Source organism: Anopheles cruzii, chromosome 3 (genome assembly GCF_943734635.1).
Source record: "Anopheles cruzii chromosome 3, idAnoCruzAS_RS32_06, whole genome shotgun sequence".
NCBI classification, from domain to species: Eukaryota; Metazoa; Arthropoda; class Insecta; order Diptera; family Culicidae; genus Anopheles; species Anopheles cruzii.
In genome coordinates, this window is record NC_069145.1 from 47,335,533 (window position 1) to 47,359,339 (window position 23,807).

The following is a 23,807-nucleotide window of genomic DNA, read 5'->3' on the forward strand; positions in this document are numbered from 1 at the left end:
GATATAACGCTCGCCTGCTGCGGTTCTACTGATTTCAGTCAGCTGGCAGACGGTAACGGCCTCGCGGATATACGGTGCGCAATGACAGCGGCAGACGCTGTATCGTGCTCCGCTTAGTTGTAACGACACACACACCCACTCGTACACATACACATCTATCAATAACCCGCGAAGCCGTTCGTTATCGCTCCCGTGGTAATGTGAAGGCAGCAAACCGCGGACCATCTTATCACCTCCGAACGAGGACTGCGGTTTCCCCGTTTGCGGCAATAGGGCGTCGAAAGCGAAACTGAAAACAAACGCTTGACATCATCATCCTTCCATCGCGGACCGGTGACCTGGCCTGGCGGAGAACCATTTCGGTAGCGGCCGAGCAGAAGGAAACCCTTTTCTTTCTTCAGGTGAGACCCAACCGTCGTTCTGCCCTTCCCTAGATGGCCACGCAAAGCGCGTTAATGTTTCCCTCTCGTGTCCGACCTTCTTGGACGGAACACTACTTCTTTATTTTGGCTCGCGAACCACTACTGGCCGTGAATTCTACTCACCTCATGATGGTCCGTCTCAAACTCTCCATGTGTTTGTGCTTGCTTATGTTTTGCGTACTTCCAGCACGTTGGGACGACCTCAGCTCGGAGCTGTTGTCACTCTGTCGTCGTGACGAGGTCAACCGGTTCTAACAGAGAGGGGTACACCCCTGTTTCTCCGATGGACCACCTGTCCGCCACCACCTTCTCACGATAAGCAGTGACCCTGGCCGGTCCCCCTCCCCTCCTTGTGTCTTATGTACTCCCGAAAGAGTCGGTGCAAATACGTGGCTGGAAGAAAACGACGGCCCACGGCTTCGCTAGAATCTTGCAACACAATCTAAGGCGGCCAGGCGTTAAAACGAAGGAGGCGGTCTGTCGCATTGTGTTTCCATCGTGATATTGACCAAAGAGCGTTCCGCGGTTACCCTCCCACCAGATGGGGCATGGGTCGAGCCCGTTTCCGAGTTGGTAACGCGTCGAATGTAGAGCACTGAAGTCGACCCTTTGTAGGCCAAATTTCTTACGCCGTCGATTTGTGGGAAAACTCACATCGGACGCGCTTTAAGTCCAAATTTCAATGACAGTGTGATCTTATTTGAATTAAGAACCCGTCTCCGGAAATGCACCCAAAAAGGAGGGCCCGTTCTATTACAGTTTTTGTAACCGTAACTTTTTCAAATTTTTTACTTCACTTTAATGAGAAAAAAGCGCACTTGCGAAGTTAAACAACATGCGCGGTCTTATTTACAAAACTGCAGCAGCGCAAAACAGTTACCACCGCCAAAGGTACCGAGCAAATCCTTCCCCAAAGGGAAAGCTTCAGCGAAAAGCCACTCATCGGGTTTAATAGAAAAATAAACTTTTTCTCTCACGATGATCCACTCGCGGCCGCGATCCGCGCGATGATGATGGGGTTTGTTTTGGGTATGCTTTTTTGTGGTCAAGTCGTCCGCCGGACCCATACCTTAAATGATGGTTCTCGTGACTTCCGTCGAGTTGGCACCCTTTTTCGCGCTGGATTTAGAGCGGCGGCAGCAGCGCCTCGGGTCAACCAGCGCGGCCAGCGTGGTTTGTTGAATGTGTAAAAAACGATTTTCTCCCTCTCGGGTGAATGTTGGAGACGGACGCTTCGCCGGGAAGTGTATATTTTCTTCAATTTTCCTTGCGTGCACCGCTTTGCGATAGCAGAGGGAATGGTCCCCTTTTTTCACTATCGATCAAGCACCAACCAACCCGTTCCACCCGTTTTCCATCCGCGTGTAACGAAGACTTTGCGTCATTACGTTCTTACGAAAATGCCGTGAGACTAGCCTAATTTCGGACGGCGACCACAAGCGACCACAAACGTCGTAGCACGCCAGACACAGGCGAACCGGTCGATAAGAGTTGATCTACTTCCACAGGAAGGTTGCTTTGATGACTGGGTGTTTCGGATGGCTGCCATAATTTTGACGCATTGGTTAGGGGTTAAAGAAATGTTATTGATTCACTTCCGACAGAGTGACGGTAGGGTTTTGCCCGTTCGAAGCAAACTGATGATTCCATGTAAATATCCCATGATGTGAGAGAAATCGATGGATGAAATTTTCTTTTGTGCCGGGCGACGGAACTTTATATAGACATTTCGATGATTCACCCATTTTCAAATGTTTATTCGATCCAACGTATCGCTGTGCCAAGAAGTTGAAGTAGCGAAACCAGCGACACTTTCAAGTAGATCGTACACTTATCGGGCGCCATTACGACGTCGATTGGCTGTGCACACTACTTTCCACAAGCTTACTGCGATAATGCGTGTTTAAAACACTTTTATTCTTTTTAAACACAACCTTCCGGTGTTTTGAACGTGTTCCTGGCTGACCTGGTTACCGTTGGCTGGCAAGTTACACAACGTTAAGCAGTTTTGTGTTTTCCCGCACGCCGCACGTTTACTGCGAAGATTGTTTGTAGGGCAAAGAACAACTTCTTCGCCATTCCGTCGAAGAGAGCACCATATTCTTTATCGCTTTCCGTAAAACGTGAAACCGATGACCATGCGTGACGGTATGTAATTTCGTCACCGAGGCCAGTTTGTCGATAAGAAGGTGGTTTGAACGATGCTTCTTACACTGGATTTCATGTAGATTATCGTGCCACAATGAAAGGGGCAGCACTGGGGGCAGCACGTTTTCTCTTTTTAGGTTGTGTGCCCCGTAAAGCTACGTAATTGTTTTTCATCCAAAGTTCACCGTAAAAACGGTGCAAGATTTGCCGTTTTAGCGCGTTTGAGTGCGATCGTTCGTTTTTCACTCGGATCAAATAACAGTCCGTTCTTCGGCCGGCCGGCCGGTCGGCCGGCTCGCTTTCAGTTCCGTTTGAGGAGTCACCTTTCTCCTCGCGGATTGTGGGGTTTCTTCTGTAGCTACTTAGATAACTGAGGTTTTTTTTTATTTCGCTCCCCGATCGTCGGAACGGAACTCGTTCGACGAAACCTCCGCAACATCGATACGACGATCTGTTGCGAAATCGAAAGTACTACCAACGGATCGTTGTGTGGGCAGAACGTTGCTATCCAGGAAAGTCACAGGGAAAGTAGACAGTACGAAGGATTCATGCTTTGCGTTTGATTTCCTGCTTCCTACGCACTGGTGAGGCCAACCGAATGAAGAAAACGAAGGGAAACGTGTAAACATGCGTACGAAACACTCTTCAATCTTGCCGCGGGAATCCGCGAAGCTCTGGCGCCTAGCGTCTCGATCAGACGAGGCTCTGTTGAGGGGCTGCCTCATCAATTTGTTTTCCATGTCTGTCGACTAACAGAACACGGCACGTGATCCGTGATCGTAAACTAACAACCACTATTCTCTATGAGTTTCATATAAAATGTCTCGTTCTCTATGGATTTCTCTATGGAGTGATCGATATCTCGCAAAGAATCGATCGTACAGTTTCAAGTTTGTGCTCGTTTTAAAGCTGAAACTTTATACTTCAAAAAATGCTGTCACTATTTTTTGTTTACTTCTTTCAACTGTGAGTTACTAACGATGGAAGTCAACAAAGAGAAAATTCGATACATTTTACAGTTTTTCTTTGAAAAAAGGCGAAAATTCAAGCTAAGCGGCTGAAGTTGTGCCTTGTGTTCATGGTGCCGATACTCTAACAGCTAGCTACGTAAAACTTTGGTTTCGTCGACCCGTTTCAGTTATTTTTTATGTTAAAGCCAAGACAGACACGTCATCGAAAATGTCGATAAAATCACAGAAACCATCTAAGTTGATCGGAATGTTAGTAATCAGAGCATCGGCCAGGAGCTACAGATTAACCATCAGACAAGTTTAAGCCATTTGCGTAAAGTTGGATTTAGAAAGTAGCTCGAAGTTTGGGCGCCACCGTATTTACACCAAAAAACATGATGGATCGAATGGCTGTCGGCGAAGTTTTGGCGAAACGGAATAAAATCGAATTACTTCTTAAGCGGATGGGTACTGGGGATGAGAAATGGGACACATACGACAATATTGTGTGAAATCGGTCGTGGTCTAAGCGTGGTGAAGTATCTTAACCGATGGATAAACCAGGACTTACGGTTCTACCCTGGTTCTATTGGGCATATGGTAGGTCTTGTAAGTAATCGTTTATTATGAGTTGCTTTCGTGTAGCCAAACATTAAATTCAGAATCCTACTGTTAATAACTGCACCGTTTGAAGCTACCGATTGACTAGAAACGGCCAGAATTGGCCAACGGAAGAGGTTTTGTGTTTCAACAGGACAACGAAATGTGACGCTCGTCTTTAGTGACCAGAAAGAAAGTCCAGAAAGTCCGGGAGCTTGGTTGGGAATTTTTAATGCATCCACCACATAGTCTGGACCTTGCACCAAGCGATTGACACTTTTTTCGCGCATTAAAAAATTTCCAGAGTGATGAAAAACATGAGATCAAAAAAGGATGGTGAAAATGGATTGCTCGAGTTTTTCGCCAATAACGACTAAGCCTTCTACAAGAGAGGCATTTTGGAAGACTATTTTTGTAAAGGCAAAAAAATTCCAACAAAATGGTGTATATTTGACGTAAATCGGACCATCGGAAGTGTCTTAAATAAAGTTTTAAATGTCACTCAAAAATAATGGATTACTTTTTAGCTAACCTAATATAAAATGTCATCATTACATGAAATTTCAATTTCAATTGTAGACTTCCTAAGCGACACACGAAGTGCGCGATCACGACGACGTAAGCTGAAGAAGCGGGCCTCTGATTGCTGCGTGTACCGGTTTTGTGCCCTTTTTAGGGCCAACCGCCCGCGAAGTGCATCCCCACCGAAAGGGCATCATTTTTCTCGTTTGTCGCCGGAGAAGTCGAGCTGCAACTTTGCGCCAGCGCCAAACGCTAACTTGCGCTGTGCCCGTGAGCGTCTCCTCGTTCAAAACGTGACGTTCTTACGTGACGTTCGGCACATGCAACCCGCGCCCGCCATTGATGTATGCAGATGCGAAATGCATCATGTACTGCGCCACTGCCGATGATGGTGCTCGCAAGGCTCACGTGCCTCAAACTCTTTGAATGACCGCGCTGTGGCGGCAACCACCTGGAGCTCTGTATGACTTCCGTCCGTCGAGTCGCTTGTCCCACGAGGAAGTAACGAACCCGTTTATGAGGAGGCTGCCGTTTTGCGGTGCCCAATTCACGGAACAGATTAAGAAAATCCTCTCTTTGCAAAGAGGGCTCGTTAAATGTATGAAATTTATCTTTTAGTGCCCCGTGTTGTCCCGTGTCACCGTCCCGACTCGGCAACGTACAACGAACCGGCGACGGTGATCGAAACGAATCGCTGAGCTGCCACCGCCGCCAACGACCGAACGCGCCTCGATCGCCTTGATCGGCAACTCAAATCACGTTACGCCGCCTCTATGAGACAAATCAGTCGTCGTCGTTGTCGTCAAACCCGGAGCGAAGCGATCGCGCGTTGGAGGATGTGTTGCGCGCGCGGCTCGGCGAGCTCGTCATCGTTTAGAGCGCCGTGAATGGACGGAACAAGTTGCCGGTACGCGGCGATGACGCTACGTTGGCGGCCTACGCAAAGCTTTGCCGCTCGCCCCTTCGCGCTGCTGCTGCACCCGGACCAAGGTCTCGCCAAAGTTGCGCGCCGCGGTCGCGATCGCGTTGGAGATTGATTCTTCGGTTTAGGTGGCCTCCCTCCGTTTTTTTCGAATAGGTTAGGTTTTGTTTGTTCCCGATTTATTGTCGTCGTCGTCGTTGATGGTGCGTTGGTGGTGATAGTGCACGGTGCCGACGAGATGGTCGCGGTGCAAAAATTCGATCACGTCACCCTACCTGGCGGCAATCGGGGTTGGTAGTAGGCCGTCTCGGAGCCGCCCAAACTAAGCATTCCGATCATTGAGCGCAGAAGAACGAACGGATCGCTCTCGTCAGCCGTTTGACGCACTAGCTTTTGACTCCTTCCGGCGGCGTTTTAGCGAAAAGCGAACAAATTTATTTGACAGCTCCAATTTTAATACTTCTTTGTTTGAGTGTTTTAGTTTATTTGAAACCATCTTTCGAGCTTGCGTCGCACAAAATAGAATAACTTACGCCTCTTCCCGCCCACAAGACGGCCAACGCCGCGTTGCCACCAACACGAACTGCAATCTCAGCGCGTGGCAGATAAACTGTAAGATGTATGCCACCAGCGCTGGCGATTCCCAGCGCAGCTTCCCCCTCTGCGCCGCGGTGCGTTGTCACCGACCGAAAGCGCGACTCTCGGTACCCGGCAAATGCGTTTGCGCTTGGCGTTTCATTTCCGCCTCCGAAACTATGAGCCCTGTGCCGTGCCGTGTGCTTTCTTTTCAAACTGTGGCCACATTCCCATGCTTTCACGCCACCACAGTGCAGCGCAATAGACGACGGTTGAGCGCCGCTCGAGTGCCGCGACTCTTTTGTTACTCACCGGATTTTTTTTTCGTTCCTCATTACAAACTGGTTCACTGTTTTCGCGCATCAACCCTCCACCGGATGGGGCCGTGGGGCGCGTTTAAAATTAAAAGCGCGTTTTTGGGGGGCCCGTTCGGAAAAAAGGCGTCACTGCGGGCGCGAGACTCTGTCGCCCTATTTTCCGTACGCTATTTCCGTACGGCCACCACGCGCGCGCCAGGCTTGCCTTGCCCTGCCATGTTGGTTCCTTACGAAGTGCCTCGCGAAGTCGCCAGTCGGGGATTTCGGTTAGAAATAGCCGGCCGAAGAAATTTGGATGCAGCAACCACCAACCCGCCAACCATTGTGGTGTGCTGCTGATCGATCGAACGCGAGAAACTGGTACAGTTTTCGATTTTACATTCAACTCGATCGCGCGCTGGGGTCCGGAAACGATTCCGGAACACATTTGCGTATCGAAACACGCGGTGCCGGAACGAGTCGGTCGGGCGCGATGTTCCCGGAAGCTTAGCTTGGACCGGAAGATTTGGAATGTTCCTCCTCCTGGTGCTTTTTCCCCCGTTCGTTTTATGGCCCGCGCGTTCCGTCTACACGCAAATTCGTTCGACCTTCACGTGCTTGCGTTTGTCGGCGGTGGCGGTGGCGGCGGCGGCGACGTTGGAAGTATTTATGGCGTGTGGCGGCGTGGCAAGGTTCAGGGTCGAGAGTGTGTATTTCTTTTCCTGCTGCCTTTCGTTCTTTCATTCGACCGGTTCCTCGGTGTGCTTCCTGGCGAAATTAGCGTCTTTTAGAGTGAATCGAGAGGCCGCGATGATTGAGTGGATGTAAATGGAGACTTTGGAACGCAGAGAGGGACCGGAGCTGCCGGAGGAGGAGGCTGTTCGAAGCTGTGAATTGACTATGTTACCAATCCGGGACCGGGCCTTTTTTTCGACGGCGCTTCTGTGGTGCCTTTTAAGTATGCTCACGTTGCCGCTGTGAATGAGTTACGTTTCTATGCGAGTGCGTGCGGGTGCGAGTGGAAAGCTGAGCGATTTTTTCACACAGCAACGGGCCCAACCCCCGTTCAATCATGATCGGGCCCGCCGAATGTGGGTTCGTTTCAATGCTAATCTAATAAGCGATCCCGTGGTACCAACAACCGGCTTCAATCGTAAGCGTTAACATCGCGTGTACGATTTTTTGTTTACATTTTCTCGAAAAGTAATAGGATGTTCAATAAGCTCCTTGCCTCGATAAGAAAAACACATTTTTATGGTTTGAAATTCACTTTATTATTCAGTATGGCCTTCCTGAACTTCAATACACTTGTTCCGAGGAGACTCCAATTTATAAATTCCATCCTTGAAGTGAACGCCTTCAAAATACGTCTCCGCAGCTGTTATGACGTCATCATTTGATGGAAAACGCCTTTCACGCATGATTTTTTTGGGTCTAAAAACAGATGGAAGTTCTAGGAGCCAAATATGGTGAATAGGGATAGGGAATAGGGATACTCCAACAATTCGAACTTTAATTCATTGATTTTTGCCATTTTCAAAATGTTCTTGTGACGGGTTTATTGCCCTGATGAAAGAGGATGTTTTCCTTCTTCAAATCGGGTCTTTTTTCACGAATTTTCTCTTCCAGTTGGTCTAAAATGTTACAACAATAATCAAAATTTATTGTTTTATCAGTTTGCAAGTAATCTGCTAACAAAATCTCATTCGCGTCCCACAAAACTGATGCTAACACCGTTTTGGGCGATTTCTGGACACAAACTCGTTTCGGAGCCGAAGAACCAGGTTCACACGACTCTTTAGCCTCTTGTTTTGATTCAGGATCATTATGATAGACCCAAGTCTCATCCATAGTGATGATTCGATGCACAAAATCCACTTTATCCTATCGAAAACGCTTTAAATGTTGTTAAGAAAGATGCATTCGAATGCGTTTTTAGCGAAAACAGCTTTCTGAAACCCAATACTTCAGTCAAAATATTGGCTATACTAATGGCTAGGCCGTATACTAAATCTCTTTAAGTGATTCCAATACGATATCCTATATTTTTTGTACGGTGTTGTGTCTGTTTTTGGACGTTTTTGACGTGGATAAGAAATTCAGAAACCCCTTATTTAATGTACTAATTGAAGGTGAAGATTCCTTATAGACTTTCAACATTCGTTCATAAATTTCCTTTGCTTTTAAGCCTTTCAAAAATAAAAATTAAATCACTGCACGATACGCAACTTTTTCGATACTAAGTACTTTTCGATACTTCGTACTTTGATACTTTTTCGATAACTTTTTCCATTGTAAAAAATACTGCGACACGTCGCTACAAAATGGCTTGTAAAAAACCAATTAGGCGACCGAATAAAATAAAACTTTTAATACGTGTATCAACATAACAACAAAAATTAGGCTCGTAGCAGCGCCCTCTGTTATCGAGGCTACGAACTTATTGAACACATTCGTATGTTCCTTTGGGTATTCAATTTGATTGTTTTGTCCAATTAAATACTTCGGGTTACTCATACGAACATAGTACGCGTCATACGACCTTATTTGTCTTCTCTGGCGGGGCTTCCACCAGTTTACGATTTGTTTGCCAAACTCCATTGCGTCGTCCGGCGCATGTGGTGTCATGTAAGAATCCGACAGTATTTGAACGACGACGAACAGGTAAACGTTGGCATTTTCTTTGCACTGTGGTGCTACATTGGGGATTCCGAAGATTTGCCGCCCATACACTGACAGTCTGTCAACTGCGGAAGGCGAGGCTACGATGTGAGAAGTACGATGATCATTATTTACTGCCAAGACTCAATACCCACCGGTTAGTACACTTGGTTTGTGTCGACTTGAGGAACTTGAATTTTTTTTTTTCCACATACGAAGCAATTTTCTTTGCTTTTATCTCTCTCTCTCCCCATTTCGTCGATCGTTTGTTGTACCATTCTGTGAAAGTGTTCCACACTTGATCGCATATTTCGTTGCGAATTGCGAACCCACGTGACCACGAGTTCTTCTGAAGCAGCACTAGACCACGCACTAGCGAAAGAATGGTCAAGATTGTTCCACCCAGAGCCGGCTGCTCGTTCGGCCGAAACCCCCGTTGGCTCGGGCAAACAGCTCCCCCTGCGATCGCGGAGAGACAAACCACCCGAGAGTGTGTCTATACGGAGGACCCCAAAGTCCGGAAAGTAATTACGGGTCTCTTAAATTGAATGACGAGTATTTGCGAGAAATTAACCGTAAACACCCGGTGCCGTGCGCTCCTTCCTCCCGGTGTCTGGTTTCTCGCGCAACGGGCGCGTAAGAAAGAAACGCGAAACGCGTGGTGGTGGAGGCTACTGACACCGAACCACCCCATCACCGCATCATCCACGGCGGGCGCGCGCGTGTGTGTGTGGGGTTGTTCCTGTTGCGGAAGAAAGAGGAAGAAAAGATGAAAGACCTCTGCGCGGAACCGTTTGGAAACTCTTGAACCTGTTCGTCGGTTGGCCGGGTCGGTCCAAGGCGAAGAACCCGGTGGAACTTCTTCGAAATCACTGCCAGCTACTCTCCCGTACCCATTTCTGTTTTCTTATATTGGCCTTCTTCTAGTCCGGAGGCGGACGGGGCTCCCAGTTCAATCGCCACGGCCTGACGTCTGGCACGAGGCGTAAATCCGTCAAGTACCGGCTACGGCGGCGCCTTCGGGCCTCTTGTATGCCCGGCCAATGGAAGTTCCCGTACTCCACAAGTACGGTGCATGATGCAGTCTGGCTGGCCCCCTTTACAATGTGTACATCTTGTGCCAGTTACGTCGTTACAGCGAACACTTTGGCCTGTGCAGTACATGGGTTAATGGGCGGGTTCCGTATTTGCTATCGCCGTGAGCGATAGAACAGAGTGGCCACTTTCTATGCGATAGACTTCATGGTTTGTAATTTACTCTTTTATTCGTGTTCATTTTCGTGGGTTCGTCGTTTAACCATAAAATGAATCTTTGCTGGCGTTTTTGTCTTCTGTAGAGGCTCACAACCGAATTCTCCACAAAAGTACAGCTTACCGGGGCCGGAAAGATCAATCGTTACATCAACCAGTGTATGTTCCTCTCTCGTCGGGCTGGACTCAGCGGTTGACTCTTGCGAAGGTCATACTCAGCTGCTGCCGGGGCTCAAGTACAGCTTCCTTAACGGTTTTGTCGTTACGCGGACAGCTGACTCGCCCGCCGCATGCATCTGTGTGCCTTTCGAGCTGTGTTTCGATTTATTATGTCGAGCCGAACCGACAGCAGGAGACGGGACAGGGTCAGTGTTCAGGGCGGCCGCGACGTGTGCCATTAATTCTTCGAAGGCTAAGGGTGGTTAACGCGCCCGACGGGGGTTATTGAACGCATTCATCATCCCGCTTGACTGCGCCATTCCAATGGGGTTGTGGTGCCACCAGTTAAGTTGATCCTGAGTGAGGACACCGGCACTATTTGCTATCTGCGAATGAGGATGCCTTTCGTAAATCAGTAAACTGTCATCTTGAAGTTGCGGGAAGAAAGAATGGCAACACGAATCTATCTGTTGGGCAAATTTCGTCATCTTCCGCTCTAAATGGCCTCAGCCTAGTACGGCTACGGCGTCGAGCTGTCCATTGTTTCGCCCCAAAGAACCGACCTACTAACATGACGGTGTCCATCGAACGGTCTAGGTGCTTTTGAATGGATAGTCCGTTAGTCCGTCAGTCCGTCTATTTACCATCCCGGGACGGACGGATGCCGGGGCACGGTGGAGCGAGGCTTTTCCGTCTTGTGATCGATGGCTGGCGGCACAAAACCGTTGCAACGACGACTCTATTGGGGAGCACTCCTCTGTCATTGGTACACCACGAGGTGTGGCGCATAGTGTCGGGATCCGATCGCACTTGGACTGCGCAGTTCGCGGGGCAATCTTATATTTAAATTGTCTCGCGCATTGGCGGGCCACACTACGCTTTCCGATGCTGCCACCGCGAAGAATTGAAAATGGATGCAGAGGCAACCTCGAAGCGCTCGCGGGGCCCGAATAGCATGTGCCGACTTTTTTCGTTGATGACTTTAGCACGAGAGAGCCTCATCGTTCGTTCCGTCTCTTGCTTACGGTTGTGTAAGCAAGAATGGCACCATGGGCGCTGATGCTGCCCAGTGTTGCTCACTAGGCCGAATTCGCAAGTTTATGCTCACTGGAAGTGCATATAAAATTATAGTTCAAACGTTTAAGCTTTAAGCAACCAGGTGTAATGAATGTTATTATTATTATTTCTTTTATGTTAGTTATTGGGTGTTTTAATTAATTTTTTCGGTTGTTATTCTACGTTTGTAGCTTAACTACCACAACAAAATAAAAATACGGCCCGATCTTTTAGGATTAAAAAAAAATAAGTACAAAAACAGAACATATGATGTTGTTGTTGTGTTATTGTAGAGACTGTGAGCTCGGGGCTTCAGTCGTCTCGTCTTAGGAGGCGTTCCAATAAGAGACCCATTGTTTCGAATAATAATAATACTAATAATAATAGGCTGGGGAAAAAGTCATCCATCGTAGTAGGCTTGCTCGTTATTGCCGACAAACTCTACCAATCTAGCAATCTTTTTTCACAATCCTTTCTTAGTCTCACTTTTGCATCACTAAGGAAATTTTGTAATGCGCGAAAAAGGTGTCAATCGCTTAGTGCAAGGTCCGGACTATATGGTGGGTGCATTAAAACATCCCAAACAAAATCTCGGACTTTCTGGTGAGTCACTAAAGACGTGCGTGACATTTCGTTTTCCTGATGGAACACAACACCTCTTCCGTTGGCCGATTCTGGTCGTTTCTGGTCAATTGTTAGCTTCAAACCGTGCAGTTATTGACAGTAGAGGTCTGAAATTTAGTGTTTGGCACGAGAGTAACTCATAATAAACGATTCCATTCGAGTCCCACCATATACCCAGTAAAACCCTCCTCGTCGTTAGTCCTGGTTTTGACCACCGGTTGAGCTGCTTCATCACGCTTTGATCACGATTATTTTCACACAGTACTGTCGTATGTATCCCATTTCTCATCCCCAGTACCTATCCGTTTAAGAAATGGTTCGTTTTCATTCCGTTTAGCCGAAACTTCACCGATGGAAATTCGAGCCATCATGTTTTTTGGTGTAAATAGGGTGGCACCCAAACATCGAGCTTCTTTCTAAATCCAGCTTTGCGCAAATGGCTTAAAACTATTTGATAGATAATCTTTAGCTCCTGGCCGATGCTCTGATTACTAACAAGCCGATCAACTTCGATTATTTCTGTGATTTTATCGACATTTTCGATGACGTGTCTGCCTAGATTTTAACATAAAAAATAACTGAAACGGGTTAACCATGCCAAAATTTGGCCTAGCTAGCTGTTAGAGCATCAGCACCATAAACACCATGCAAAAATTCAGAGCCCTTACTTGAATTTTCACCGTTTTCAAAGAAAAATTGTAAAATACACCAAATTTTCTCTTTGGTGACTTCCATTGTTTACACCCTGTAACTCACGAACGAACGGAACAAACAATAAGCATCTTTTTAGGTGTAAAGTATCAACTTTAAAACAAGCTTAAACTTAAAACTGTACGATCGATACTTCACGAGATATCAATCACTAAAGTTATCGACCGAGAAAATGATGGATTACTTTTTCCCTAACCTTATATGTATTAGACCTGGTTGCTTAGAGCTATACAGGTCAGACTTACAAATCTAAGGAGAGGAGAGGAAATAGTAGAGGGAGAGGAAAGCAAAACGGACTACAAAGTCGAGCGAGTCTCCTTTGTGAGGCAGTTTACAACGCTTAGTCGGCTTGAGTGGTATGATCGTTTGTATGAAAATTACTTCTCAGTCCGACCAATAATTTCCATGCAAAACAACCTTCAATGTGTCTAAATGATTGTAACTAGTACGAACAGCAACAACCCAGGTGGTACCCTTTTCCCACTATCTACCGAAACGACGAAATGGTGTGTCCTCCCCAAATGAGGAGAACCGTATGACTCATACAATGCATGAGGTATATTACTCGCCTCGTTGGCCCAACTGATCTCCAACCATCCGACGAAACGCGGTACATTGCGCGATGCACGGTAATGCTGCCCCGCATGGAAAGAAACGGATCTAAATCTGGCGCAAAGCAACACGAGGGATCCACCGGCATCACTGACTGCCGGGTCCTTAATGCTGTGTCCCTCAGTCTACCATCCTCCGCCGCCGCCGCCGCCGCGTGCTGGCAAAGAATTCGAGGGTTCGCTTTTTTGTTCTTTTGTAGCCGAGATTTTTGTCTCAAATCCCAACTTTCGCACCGTGTACTTGTTGCATTGCGGAGCGATGACGTGTCGTCGTCGTCTTGCACGTGAATTGCACCGAGATTTCGCTGTTTGGCAATGTATGACTCTCTGGGCACGAAGAAGAACTCGAGCGAGCTGTTGCTTACAAAACAGTGCCAAACGATGGCCCAGAGCAAAATGGGGCTACTTCTTGGGGGGCTCCGATCGTTTCGAGGATGAAACAATTGTTTGCGAAACATGACCCATCGGGAAAATAGAAACAAACGGGGCCGTCGCTGCGTTGGGCTGTGTGAGTCTCCGACGAGGCCTAATTATGTTCCATGTTTTATGTCTCTATTGTTTGTTGTGTTTACTTTTGGCAAGCGGGTTTTTGGGGGATTGCCACAACAACACAGCCCGTTGCGGGGTGCTTTCGCCTTTTTGGCTCGTTTCGGCCGAAACCAACATCCACTACGGGTTTTGCACGGCCCTAGCTTTTAATTCCCGATCCAGCTGCCTTGAAAGCGGGTTAAAAATGTGATCTGCGTTTAATTTTTGCGCCACGTAACAAATGAGCTTTACTTGCACAGTAAGGAGTAACTTTGTTCCACTTTCGGTCCGAAAATGTGTGCCTTACTTTTGTTCTCCTTCACAGTGTGTTATATTGTTCTCATTTAACCTTGGAATGAAAATTTCTCAGCCGTTTGCAGTCTGTTTTTTTTATTGTAGACCTGCCGCGAAGATGCTGATGCTCCGTATCAACTTCCTAAGCCGTAGCTGCCGGGTGTTAGTCATCGGATGTGCGTGGTTGCGGCAGCTCTCAAAGTGCACACCCCGCCATCAGCGGCGACGGGCGACGACAACGGCGAGAAAACCCGTTGACGGCCCCCGGGACGGAACCTTCTGCCGCGCCCGAGACCGCCGATAAGCCCGCACAGAAGCCAACTCTCACACACACACACTATTCGCGTGCGTGGTTGCCGGCGTTTTGTTGGCCTCTTTCTGCAGTCTGCGGGCAACAAGTCGCCCGACACACAATGACTGGGCGAATTCGGGCCAGTCCCAGAGGCCCCGGACCTGGCGTCGATCGCAAAACAGTTGCATCTCCGGCGCAACGAGGTGCGCAACAATTGGCGCATTGGGGCCTGCCGCACAAGATGAATTTCTTCCGGGCACGCAATTTTGCTTCACCCCGATGTGGCGGGGACGATATAAAAGAAACAATTGCAAAATGTAAATTTTCCCATCTGGCGAGAGTCTGGCGTGTAGCCTTCGGTAGGCTTCGGTGAGCTTTGGACCAAGAATCTGCCAGAAGCCGGGTGGGGCCGAAAATACCAAACTCCTCTCTGGTGCCACTTGTTAAAGAACACCAAAACTCTCGGTCTTCCTCCGAAGCCAGTTAAACGCGGCCCCACGGTCTGGGTGCCATTGGCCAGAGCTGGTACCTTCAGCCTTTCCGTGGGCCCTCGTGAGGTGTTTTTGGTGCGTTGCCTAATTAGCTTATAATTGACGATTGTGCGCCCCGAAGCCGTTGGTTTACGGCAGGGCGCACCGACCTTACGAAGACCACGGCAGGGCGCGATACATACAAATCGCTTCGGCACTGTCAAGCAACACCCCGTGCCGATGGCGTAACAAGGCGTCTGGAAGTTGATTCTTTTGGTAGGCGTCGGGAAGTTGGAGGGGAAAAAAAGCGGGTTGCCGGAGAAAAGTGGCCTATAACCGACGTTTGGTGTCTGGGGTCGGCACTGATTGAAATGTGAGAACTTTGCAATAGACTCACGTCTTGTGATTTCTTCTTTGTCGTCTCGGTTGAGACTTTCTTCTCGTTTGCACTTCCAAATCGACCACTATGCGCCACAAATCTTCCCACAATCTGCGACACTTTAAAAACAAGTGGACGCTACGTTACAGTCCATAAATGAATAGGCTTAAAGTGATTCAAAAATGAATTGTGTTTGTTATTTTTTATTATCGATTTGTATCCGTGTAATTTTAATTCTCTTTAAAATCGACAAAATGACAGCAAAATGATCGAAACGAAATAGATCATCGGTAAACTTTACTTCTTAACTAACTCCTCAATTTGTTTTTTCGTTTCCAGTGACCCGGTTCAGGACAAAAATCAACATCGACACCGAGGAACTCGTCGCTCGGCTCGCGGCAGTCGAGTCGTACCAGCGGCGGAGCGCACTGCAAGCGTTGGTGGCCGCAGCTCACGCGCAGCCTGAAGGAATGACCATCGCTATGGCCGGTCTATCGACGACGGAAATATGCGAAAACACAAGGCTGGCGCGCGAGATGGCGATGGTGGGCAACTACGATTCGGCCGGCATCTACTATGAGGGAGTGCTGCAGATGCTCCGCAAGCTGCTGGTCGGTCTGCACGAACCACTGAAGAAGGGCAAATGGTTGGCGGTAAGCAACGACGCAGGACACCCCAGAACGTGCATTGCAAGCTTATCAATTCACCATTCTTCCTCTCCTTCGATTGTAGATCCAGCAGGAAATTAGCAAAGAGTACAATCAGATGAAGCAAACCCAGAAGACAATCACGGAAATAACGATGGACCTGCAGAACGCTCCGATCCAGGCCCGCATTCACGCACCGCTGCACGAGACCACCAAGGATCCGGCCGCCTGGTTCCGGGCCGATCCCGACGTTTGGATGCCTCCGCCGATCAGGCGCGTCGATCCGGACGTTTGGGCACCGGCACCGGACATGCCACAGGTGTCCGATCAACGCCGGAGTGTTGCGCCCCGCACTCAGTCTCGTTCCGGGACGGCTCTGAATCGAAAGTCTGAGGTGAATCGAAGAAATGCCGCCACCAAATCAGCCACCGCATCATCGTCGACTGTTGGGCGGACCAAAACCGGCGCCCAGTCCCGTGCTACTGGGCCTACAAATGGTAGCGCATCCCGCACCAGCACCCTCAGTCGGGCCCACCGATCGCAGGGTGCGGCATCATCGTCCTCGGCCGGTCCGCGAGGAGCGGCACCCGTCGTCGGCGAAACAAATGGCACGGCTAGTGAAAAGAGTGACAAGGAGAAGGCGGATGATGACGATGCGAACGGTGGTGGCAGCACGCCGGAGGAAGCGGAACGAAAGTTCGAACCGGCCAGCCACGCTGACATCGATTTGGTCGATATGCTCGAGCGCGACATCCTGCAAAAGAACCCCAACATCCACTGGGACGACATTGCCGACCTGCACGAGGCGAAGCGATTGCTGGAGGAGGCGGTCGTGCTGCCGATGTGGATGCCCGATTACTTCAAGGGCATTCGGCGGCCGTGGAAGGGAGTGCTGATGGTGGGACCACCGGGGACGGGCAAAACGATGCTCGCCAAAGCGGTAGCGACCGAATGCGGGACGACGTTCTTCAACGTGTCCTCGTCGACGCTCACGTCCAAGTATCGCGGCGAGTCGGAGAAACTCGTCCGCCTGCTGTTCGAGATGGCCCGCTTCTACGCACCGAGCACTATCTTTATCGACGAAATCGACTCGCTGTGTTCGCGGCGTGGTTCCGAGTCGGAGCACGAAGCGTCACGGCGCGTCAAATCGGAGCTGCTGGTGCAGATGGACGGGGTGAGCAACGATGAGGCAACCAAAATTGTGATGGTACTGGCGGCCACCAACTTCCCGTGGGACATCGACGAGGCGCTTCGGCGGCGGCTCGAGAAGCGTATCTACATCCCGCTACCGAACAGTGAGGGACGCGAGGCGCTACTCAAGATCAACCTGCGAGAGGTGAAGGTGGACGAGTTGGTCGATATGCGAGACATAGCCGATCGGCTGGATGGTTACTCGGGCGCCGACATTACCAACGTGTGCCGGGACGCGTCGATGATGTCGATGCGACGCAAAATTGCCGGCCTGCGACCGGAACAGATCCGGCAGCTCGCCAAGGAAGAGCTCGATCTCCCCGTTTCCAAGCAGGACTTCAAAGAGGCCATCGCCAAGTGCAACAAGAGCGTATCCAAAGACGATCTGGCAAAGTACCAGCAGTGGATGAAGGAGTTCGGTTCGTCCTGAAGTCGACCCCTGCTTCACGCGTGGCGAGAGTCGGACACGAGGCGAAATTCGAATGAAGAGGTGTATTGGGGGGGACCATGCGACACGTTTGTGATCATTGACAGTGAGGTTTTTAGGGTAGACGGAACTGAGCAAAGGGCGTTCATAGAAGTGGCTTGAACTAGGAGCGATTGTAAGATGAATGAAACATTTTAATGTGTATGCGTGTGTGTTTGTGTGATAAGGTCGAAAGAGTGTGGTCGACGGATACAGGAGGGAAAAAGGAGACTGCATTGACTTTTGCTAAATTATTACGTCCTAAGCCGGTGCCACTTTCGCTTCTCAGCAAGCCATTCAAAGTTCCTCAGGACGATCAGCAAACACACGGCAACCACACCCATATAGGTCTTTGCCTCGGGCTTTTGGAGTGTTGACACTCGCTCGGTTCGTTTCCTTGCACGCATGTCCCCACGACACTGAGGAAGGTGCGCACGAACAGGGGACAAGGTTTTCCTCAACAGTCGCAGCGATGATTCAGAGAAGAGCTTATAAAAAAGAACCGATTAAATTATGCCTTTTATGCGAACCGCGAAGCGTTTGTCGACTTTTCGAAGGTTTCTTTTCAACTACGTTCATTTTGCTTTTTACTTTTACTAATACCGATAACGATGATAATGTTAATTACAATAATAAACGAAATAATCCATTAATAATCAATTTTATATAAAATTCAAACAAGAGTGTCTATTAAGTACTGTTACGAACGTTGATGACGATTTACTGCAGTATACTAAACATACACAGTAAGTCTATCTAATAACGAGATTTTTTTTAATAAAACATAAAATGCAGCCATATCTGTTAGTAACATGGTTTGAAAAGATTGCGTCAGTAAGTTTAGCATCCTTGTTACAAAAAAAGTTAACTCACAAGACCTTCACAATTAAGTAGTTTTTGAACAAAAGCTAAATTTGTGTCATTGACCACTCTCAGTATTCGCCTGATTTGTCACCATGTGACTGTTTTCTATTCCTTAAGCTCAAATTGGCCATGAAAGGATCCTTTTATCACGAAATTGCAGCGATTCAAGCGGCTGTAACATGGGTGCTCAACCTACTAACACATAAAGGCGCTAAACTATTTAATCCGCCGTCCGATTTGTATGAAGTAGGATGCGTTTGAAAGAGGAAGAATCTACCTTTCAAACTATGTTACTAAAAGATATGGTTGCATTTTACATTTATTTTGCAATAAAATCCCATTATTTAAAAGACATACAAGGACATGTAAAACATCTTACGAACATTCCACTGTGCAACGGAAGTGGATTTGTGGTTAAAGTTTGTGTGTTTAGTCAGTAAAGTGTGCTGCCCAAAGTTATGTTATTCCAAATTTTGAAGAGACCATTTCATTTCTACTAGCTCTTCTCTTTTCAATGTGGAATTGCTTTCATCGGTAGGTCTAGGTCAGGAAAAGACAATGGCAGCGTTTCAAAATATGTAGCTATTTCTATTTGTGTTTCTGAGTGACATAGGAATTAGTTGATCAAATTTTAGATTAATATTATTCAATGGAATTAAATGCATAAAAGAAATACAAAACATACTCCATTCAATTCCATTTAAATCAATCTCCTGGACGACAAAACCGCTAGGCACACACAGCTGGCTACAGTTTTGTGAAATTCGAAAATCGCCTTGTGATGGCTGCTACTCTCGAAGAAATGTTTCTTTCGATACCATACGGCGCCAATTATACCGGCAGCCGGTAACCGAGATTCGAATGACTAAGATTACCGGTGTTTACCGGGCCATCTTGCACGCGAAGCCGACTGGTCGATTTTTGACTGAATAAAGTAAGTTTTCATTCTCGTATTAGATAATGACGATTGTTTCTGAGGTTCTGGCATCGGTGCTATTTTCGAAACTGCCGCCATCTTTCCGGCAGTGTCATTTCGCTTCGAACGTACACAGCCCTACGGCAGCACCAACACTGGCGCAGCCATACTGTCGTCGGCTCACTTGCTGCGTGCGTGAGAAAGCAGTGATTCTCAGACCTATCAAAACACAGAGCGTGCGATTCATTTGCATCCTCGGTGAAAGGCGAAATGCTAGTTAAAATGATCCCGTAACGTAGCGAAAGGTACCGCTTTGTGTTCCGACTTCAACGCCCTGGTCTAAGAACTGCCTCTTTCGCATCCTTCCAAAAGGAGTCAAAAGTTCGCTCGCTTTGCTCTCATCTTGCGCTGTGGAACCAATACACTGACACGCCGCGCTCAAGTAGGCTGCTTGGAATGTTCTCTGCACTCAGTGGCCCGTGGCTAGCAGCGTGAGGAACAATCAACCGTGAGCCACGGCAAAAGAAGGCACCGCTTTCCGAATATACGGTGCAATCTGTCGTCTTCGCTGGCAAAAAGGACTGATAAAGACAACACCCAGAAACTGTTGGTCCTAGGAAGGGGGCCAACAGCCAGCCAGCGGCTTGCAAACGAAGCATTGTAACTTGGTGTACGTTTTTTCCCCGTTTTTTTACTCTGTTCGATTGCGCGTCCAGCGTAGTCCTTCTCAAGTCGCGCGACTTCGTGTGTGTGATTCTGTGCCCAAGCCCAGGGTTGTGTTTCGATTCATCGATCGGATAACGCGACCAGAAAGGTGGTGCTTAAACGCGGAACCGCGCGTCATAATCCGAAGGTAAGTCCGATGAGATCCGATCACCGCAATCTGGTGATGCGTCTTCGCCATCGCAGACGCACCATGATGTGTGAGTGTACGGGAAATTGGTGACCCGGAGTCACCAACGCCAACTTCACCATCGTTGTAGGAGCACACGGAAAATAATCGGTTGTTCGCAGGCGGAGAAAAAAAGAAAAGCAATCAGCAAACAATCAAGGCGTTTTTTGAAAGTCTCGAGCATTTTACGGCGATCGCCAAACGGGAACCGAGCCGAAACGACCAGCGAAAGCGACCGACCGTCCGCTTTACGCACACAAGCGAGCGAGTGGACCGAAACGAATGGGGCCTGTCAGAGAGATGACTAGCCAAGCGCGAGAGTGGTTCCGACTCGGAGCGTAAACACACGCCGCTCCGAAGAGCGCGGGCCGCAGTGAGTTGTGTTTTGGTGCATCTGTGTAAGTGTGATCGCCCGCGCTCTCCCCGGTGGTGCACCCGTGGTAACGCAAGGGATTCGCTGGCGAAGCTTATAGTGCGCGGCCAACCAACATCATCGCCTACTACTGGCGTCGTCATCGCCGATGTGTGCGTGCGTGCGCGCGCCCGGTACGCGCTCCGTGCGCCTGTGTGTGCGACGCGGTGTATGCGGAGAAGTGTTTCATGTTCCCAAAATTGTTCCAATCCGAACAACGAACCTAAAGCCCGCAGACCGCGAACCATGGAACCTTTTTTTTTGTCTGTCTGCTGTGTGGGTTTGGTCCTTTTCCATTTGTGTTCGACTTTTTTTTTTACTCGACAAAACAATAAAAAGATCGACCGTTTACTTCGATTGTTTGACCGGCCCGATTGTTTTCATTGGTCTACGCGATGTGCGTAAGCAGTGCCTAATTAGTGGGCCAGCAACACCTTCTTTGGCCGCCCTACCTATCAATGTATATATTAGGATAAAACAAATTAAGTCATGAAACTGGTCAAAGGCTTTTCACGTTTTCCTTACGTTTTATCCATTTTGGTACAATGTGTTTTATTTCAACAGTACACCAGTCGTGTTAAAATTGGTCACAAAATGTCCGAAATCGGTCGGGTACTCCGTACCGTGGTCGTCGTCGTTGTCGTCTGTGACTGTCGTAGCAGCACCACCACCACAGTTCTACGGAAGCACAGCTCTCCGAGTTGCCAGTGTGTAGTGTAGTGGCCAACCAGTGGCCAGCTAGCCAGCAATGCAGCCAGACAGTGTCGGGGCCAAGCCAACCAACACAGGCAGCAGGCCACCTCGGTGTCCGTCGGTGGATCAATTTTCGGTTTTCACAAACTCTGCACACAACACCGCCTCTAATGTGAACGGATGCCGTTTTCCAATTTTCTCTTGCAGCTCCAAACTCCTGTTTCGAAAGGTATGAAAAACATGGACATCGCACGCTTTGGCGCTCCGGCGTTGGCCACCCTCCTCGTCGATTGTGATGGAAAGAAACGCACAGTTTATCGAGTAACAGAAACGGTGGTCAAAGTCCTGGCCCTCTCTGGCATTGAAAGGGAACCGCTGGACGTGTAAAGTGGATGTTGTAAACAGGCAGACGAAGGAACCAGTGAACAAAACCCTGTGGATAACAACTAATTGGGTGTTCCGCATCCTCATATCGGTTAACTGGCTGCCCGTTCGTTCTCTTGCTTTCGGTGAAAGTGTGTGTTAAATAAGTCTTTCCATTGGATGAATTGTTTCTTTTAATTTGTGAAAATATTCTGCTATTGTAAAACATTGTGTCGAAAACCACCGTCGATGTGTGCGTGGGCTTTGCTTTCTGGTGTGTAGTGCGCGTCCGCAGCCGCTTTCACAGTGTGCGTGCATATCTGTCGCGGTAGTGTGTCCGCGTCTGTCTCTGTGTGTGTTTGCGCGTACAAGTGCGTGTGGTACAACAAAAAAAAAAGCCCAAACTAGTTTCAATCACAATCTTTTAGACCCTCGGGAAGCCAAAGAGAAAGATCAGGAAAGACCTTATTAGCCAGCCGCTCTCCCCCGGCTCCCGGGGTGGCGGCCGATCCCCTCATCAAGGGACCACCGGAGGGCGTCCGGACCATTGTCCGGAAAAGCGCTAACGTTGGCAGAAAAACGCTACCCACGAGCCGAACGCCCGAGATCTGTGCGGGGCACTGTTGGCCAAAGTGAAAAACCTCAGTGGTCAAAGTGAAAGAAAGTATCTTTGTTCATTTTTGAAAGAGGCGAAAAACGGTTATGTTCACCAAGAAAAAGTAGCACGTATCGCGGCGCGGACCTATTACGAGCTTGTCGGCGACTTGGAAAGTTCTAAAATTCTAGATGAAAGTCAGCAGACAAGCGAAATGGAGCAAGCATTTGCATTCGGAAAGGTGAGTTAAAAAAATGTGTAGCATCTTTTAAAAATGTTTCGTTTCAGGACGATTTCAATGAAAACTATCACGAGAGAGCTGGAACACGGTTGCTATTAGCAACGCGGTATAAGGCTTAGGAACCCGGCTTGTGGTACACAATGTACGGAAGGTGTCCATTGAGTTAGTTTAGTGCAATAAGTTAGAAGTCTACGATTGGAATGCTACCTTGCCGTTGGTAGCTATTTTTTACTTAACACACGAATGCGTGAAAAATTGTTACAGAAATTTTCATTTTTCTCATTGGCAACTTGTATTTTTCGGGGCCCTCTTTGTCCAGGTTCAAAATCGGACAAAGTTAACATGAAAACAATGCGAACAGTAAAACATTGCCGAACGCTAGGTAATGGTTGTTGAACGTAAAATGTATCAATGTTTATGATAAGAAATGAAGAAACTTCGTGTGCAAAATCTCTCCAATGATAATAACTACAAAAACAACTTATCCATGTTTATATAATCACCGCATGGACTCAAAATTTGACAAATACTGCAGAATAAAATTGTTTATAATTTTAATGTTTGGCTTAGATTACGACAGAAGTATTTCACTTATCTTAAACTTTACTTACATTGTTCTGAATCGGCAGATGCCTTTCGATTACAAAACATCGTTGCTATTGACATTCAGTGAAGTGTTAGCTATTCAGTGGATACTTTGATCGAACACGGTGTGTTGAATCTTTCTGCATCAATTTTGTTGTACTATTGGCAAATGCTCCATTAAAAGAATATGTACTTTACTTTCAATAATTTGATAAGCATGAGCAATCGGTTCTCGTACTTTGGAAATACACACCAAGTCTCCTATCTAAACCGAGCTATAAAAAACACAAACGCACTACATTGCCCTAAACATTCATTCAGAAAGCCACAGACGCGCAATCATTAGTGTTGCCCGACCCGATCACCATATTGGCGTTTTGGCAGCGGAGCAACATTACTTACCGTAGTCGCATGCATTCGCCTCAGTGTAGTGTGCGTGTCTGTGGTTCGTCGAACGTTTCGTTTGTTTG

General features: G+C 48.0%; 2 protein-coding genes across 2 annotated transcripts in view; both read left to right on the forward strand.

Annotated features, from left to right (window-relative positions):
• Window positions 1-379: 379 nt before the first annotated feature.
• On the forward strand, window positions 380-18,419 carry LOC128271492 (katanin p60 ATPase-containing subunit A-like 1). Its single transcript, XM_053009053.1, has 3 exons — window positions 380-401; window positions 15,812-16,125; window positions 16,205-18,419. The coding sequence occupies exons 2-3, from the start codon at window positions 15,943-15,945 to the stop codon at window positions 17,738-17,740; spliced, it is 1,719 nt and encodes a 572-aa protein (XP_052865013.1). The 5' UTR covers window positions 380-401; window positions 15,812-15,942; the 3' UTR covers window positions 17,741-18,419.
• A 1,626-nt stretch (window positions 18,420-20,045) lies between these two features.
• LOC128270497 (basic proline-rich protein-like) overlaps window positions 20,046-23,807 on the forward strand; it is a 92,521-nt gene continuing 88,759 nt past the window's right edge. Inside the window, exon 1 of the mRNA XM_053007903.1 lies at window positions 20,046-20,226. The gene's annotated coding sequence lies outside the window, so the exon portion shown is untranslated. The remainder of the gene's footprint in view (window positions 20,227-23,807) is intronic.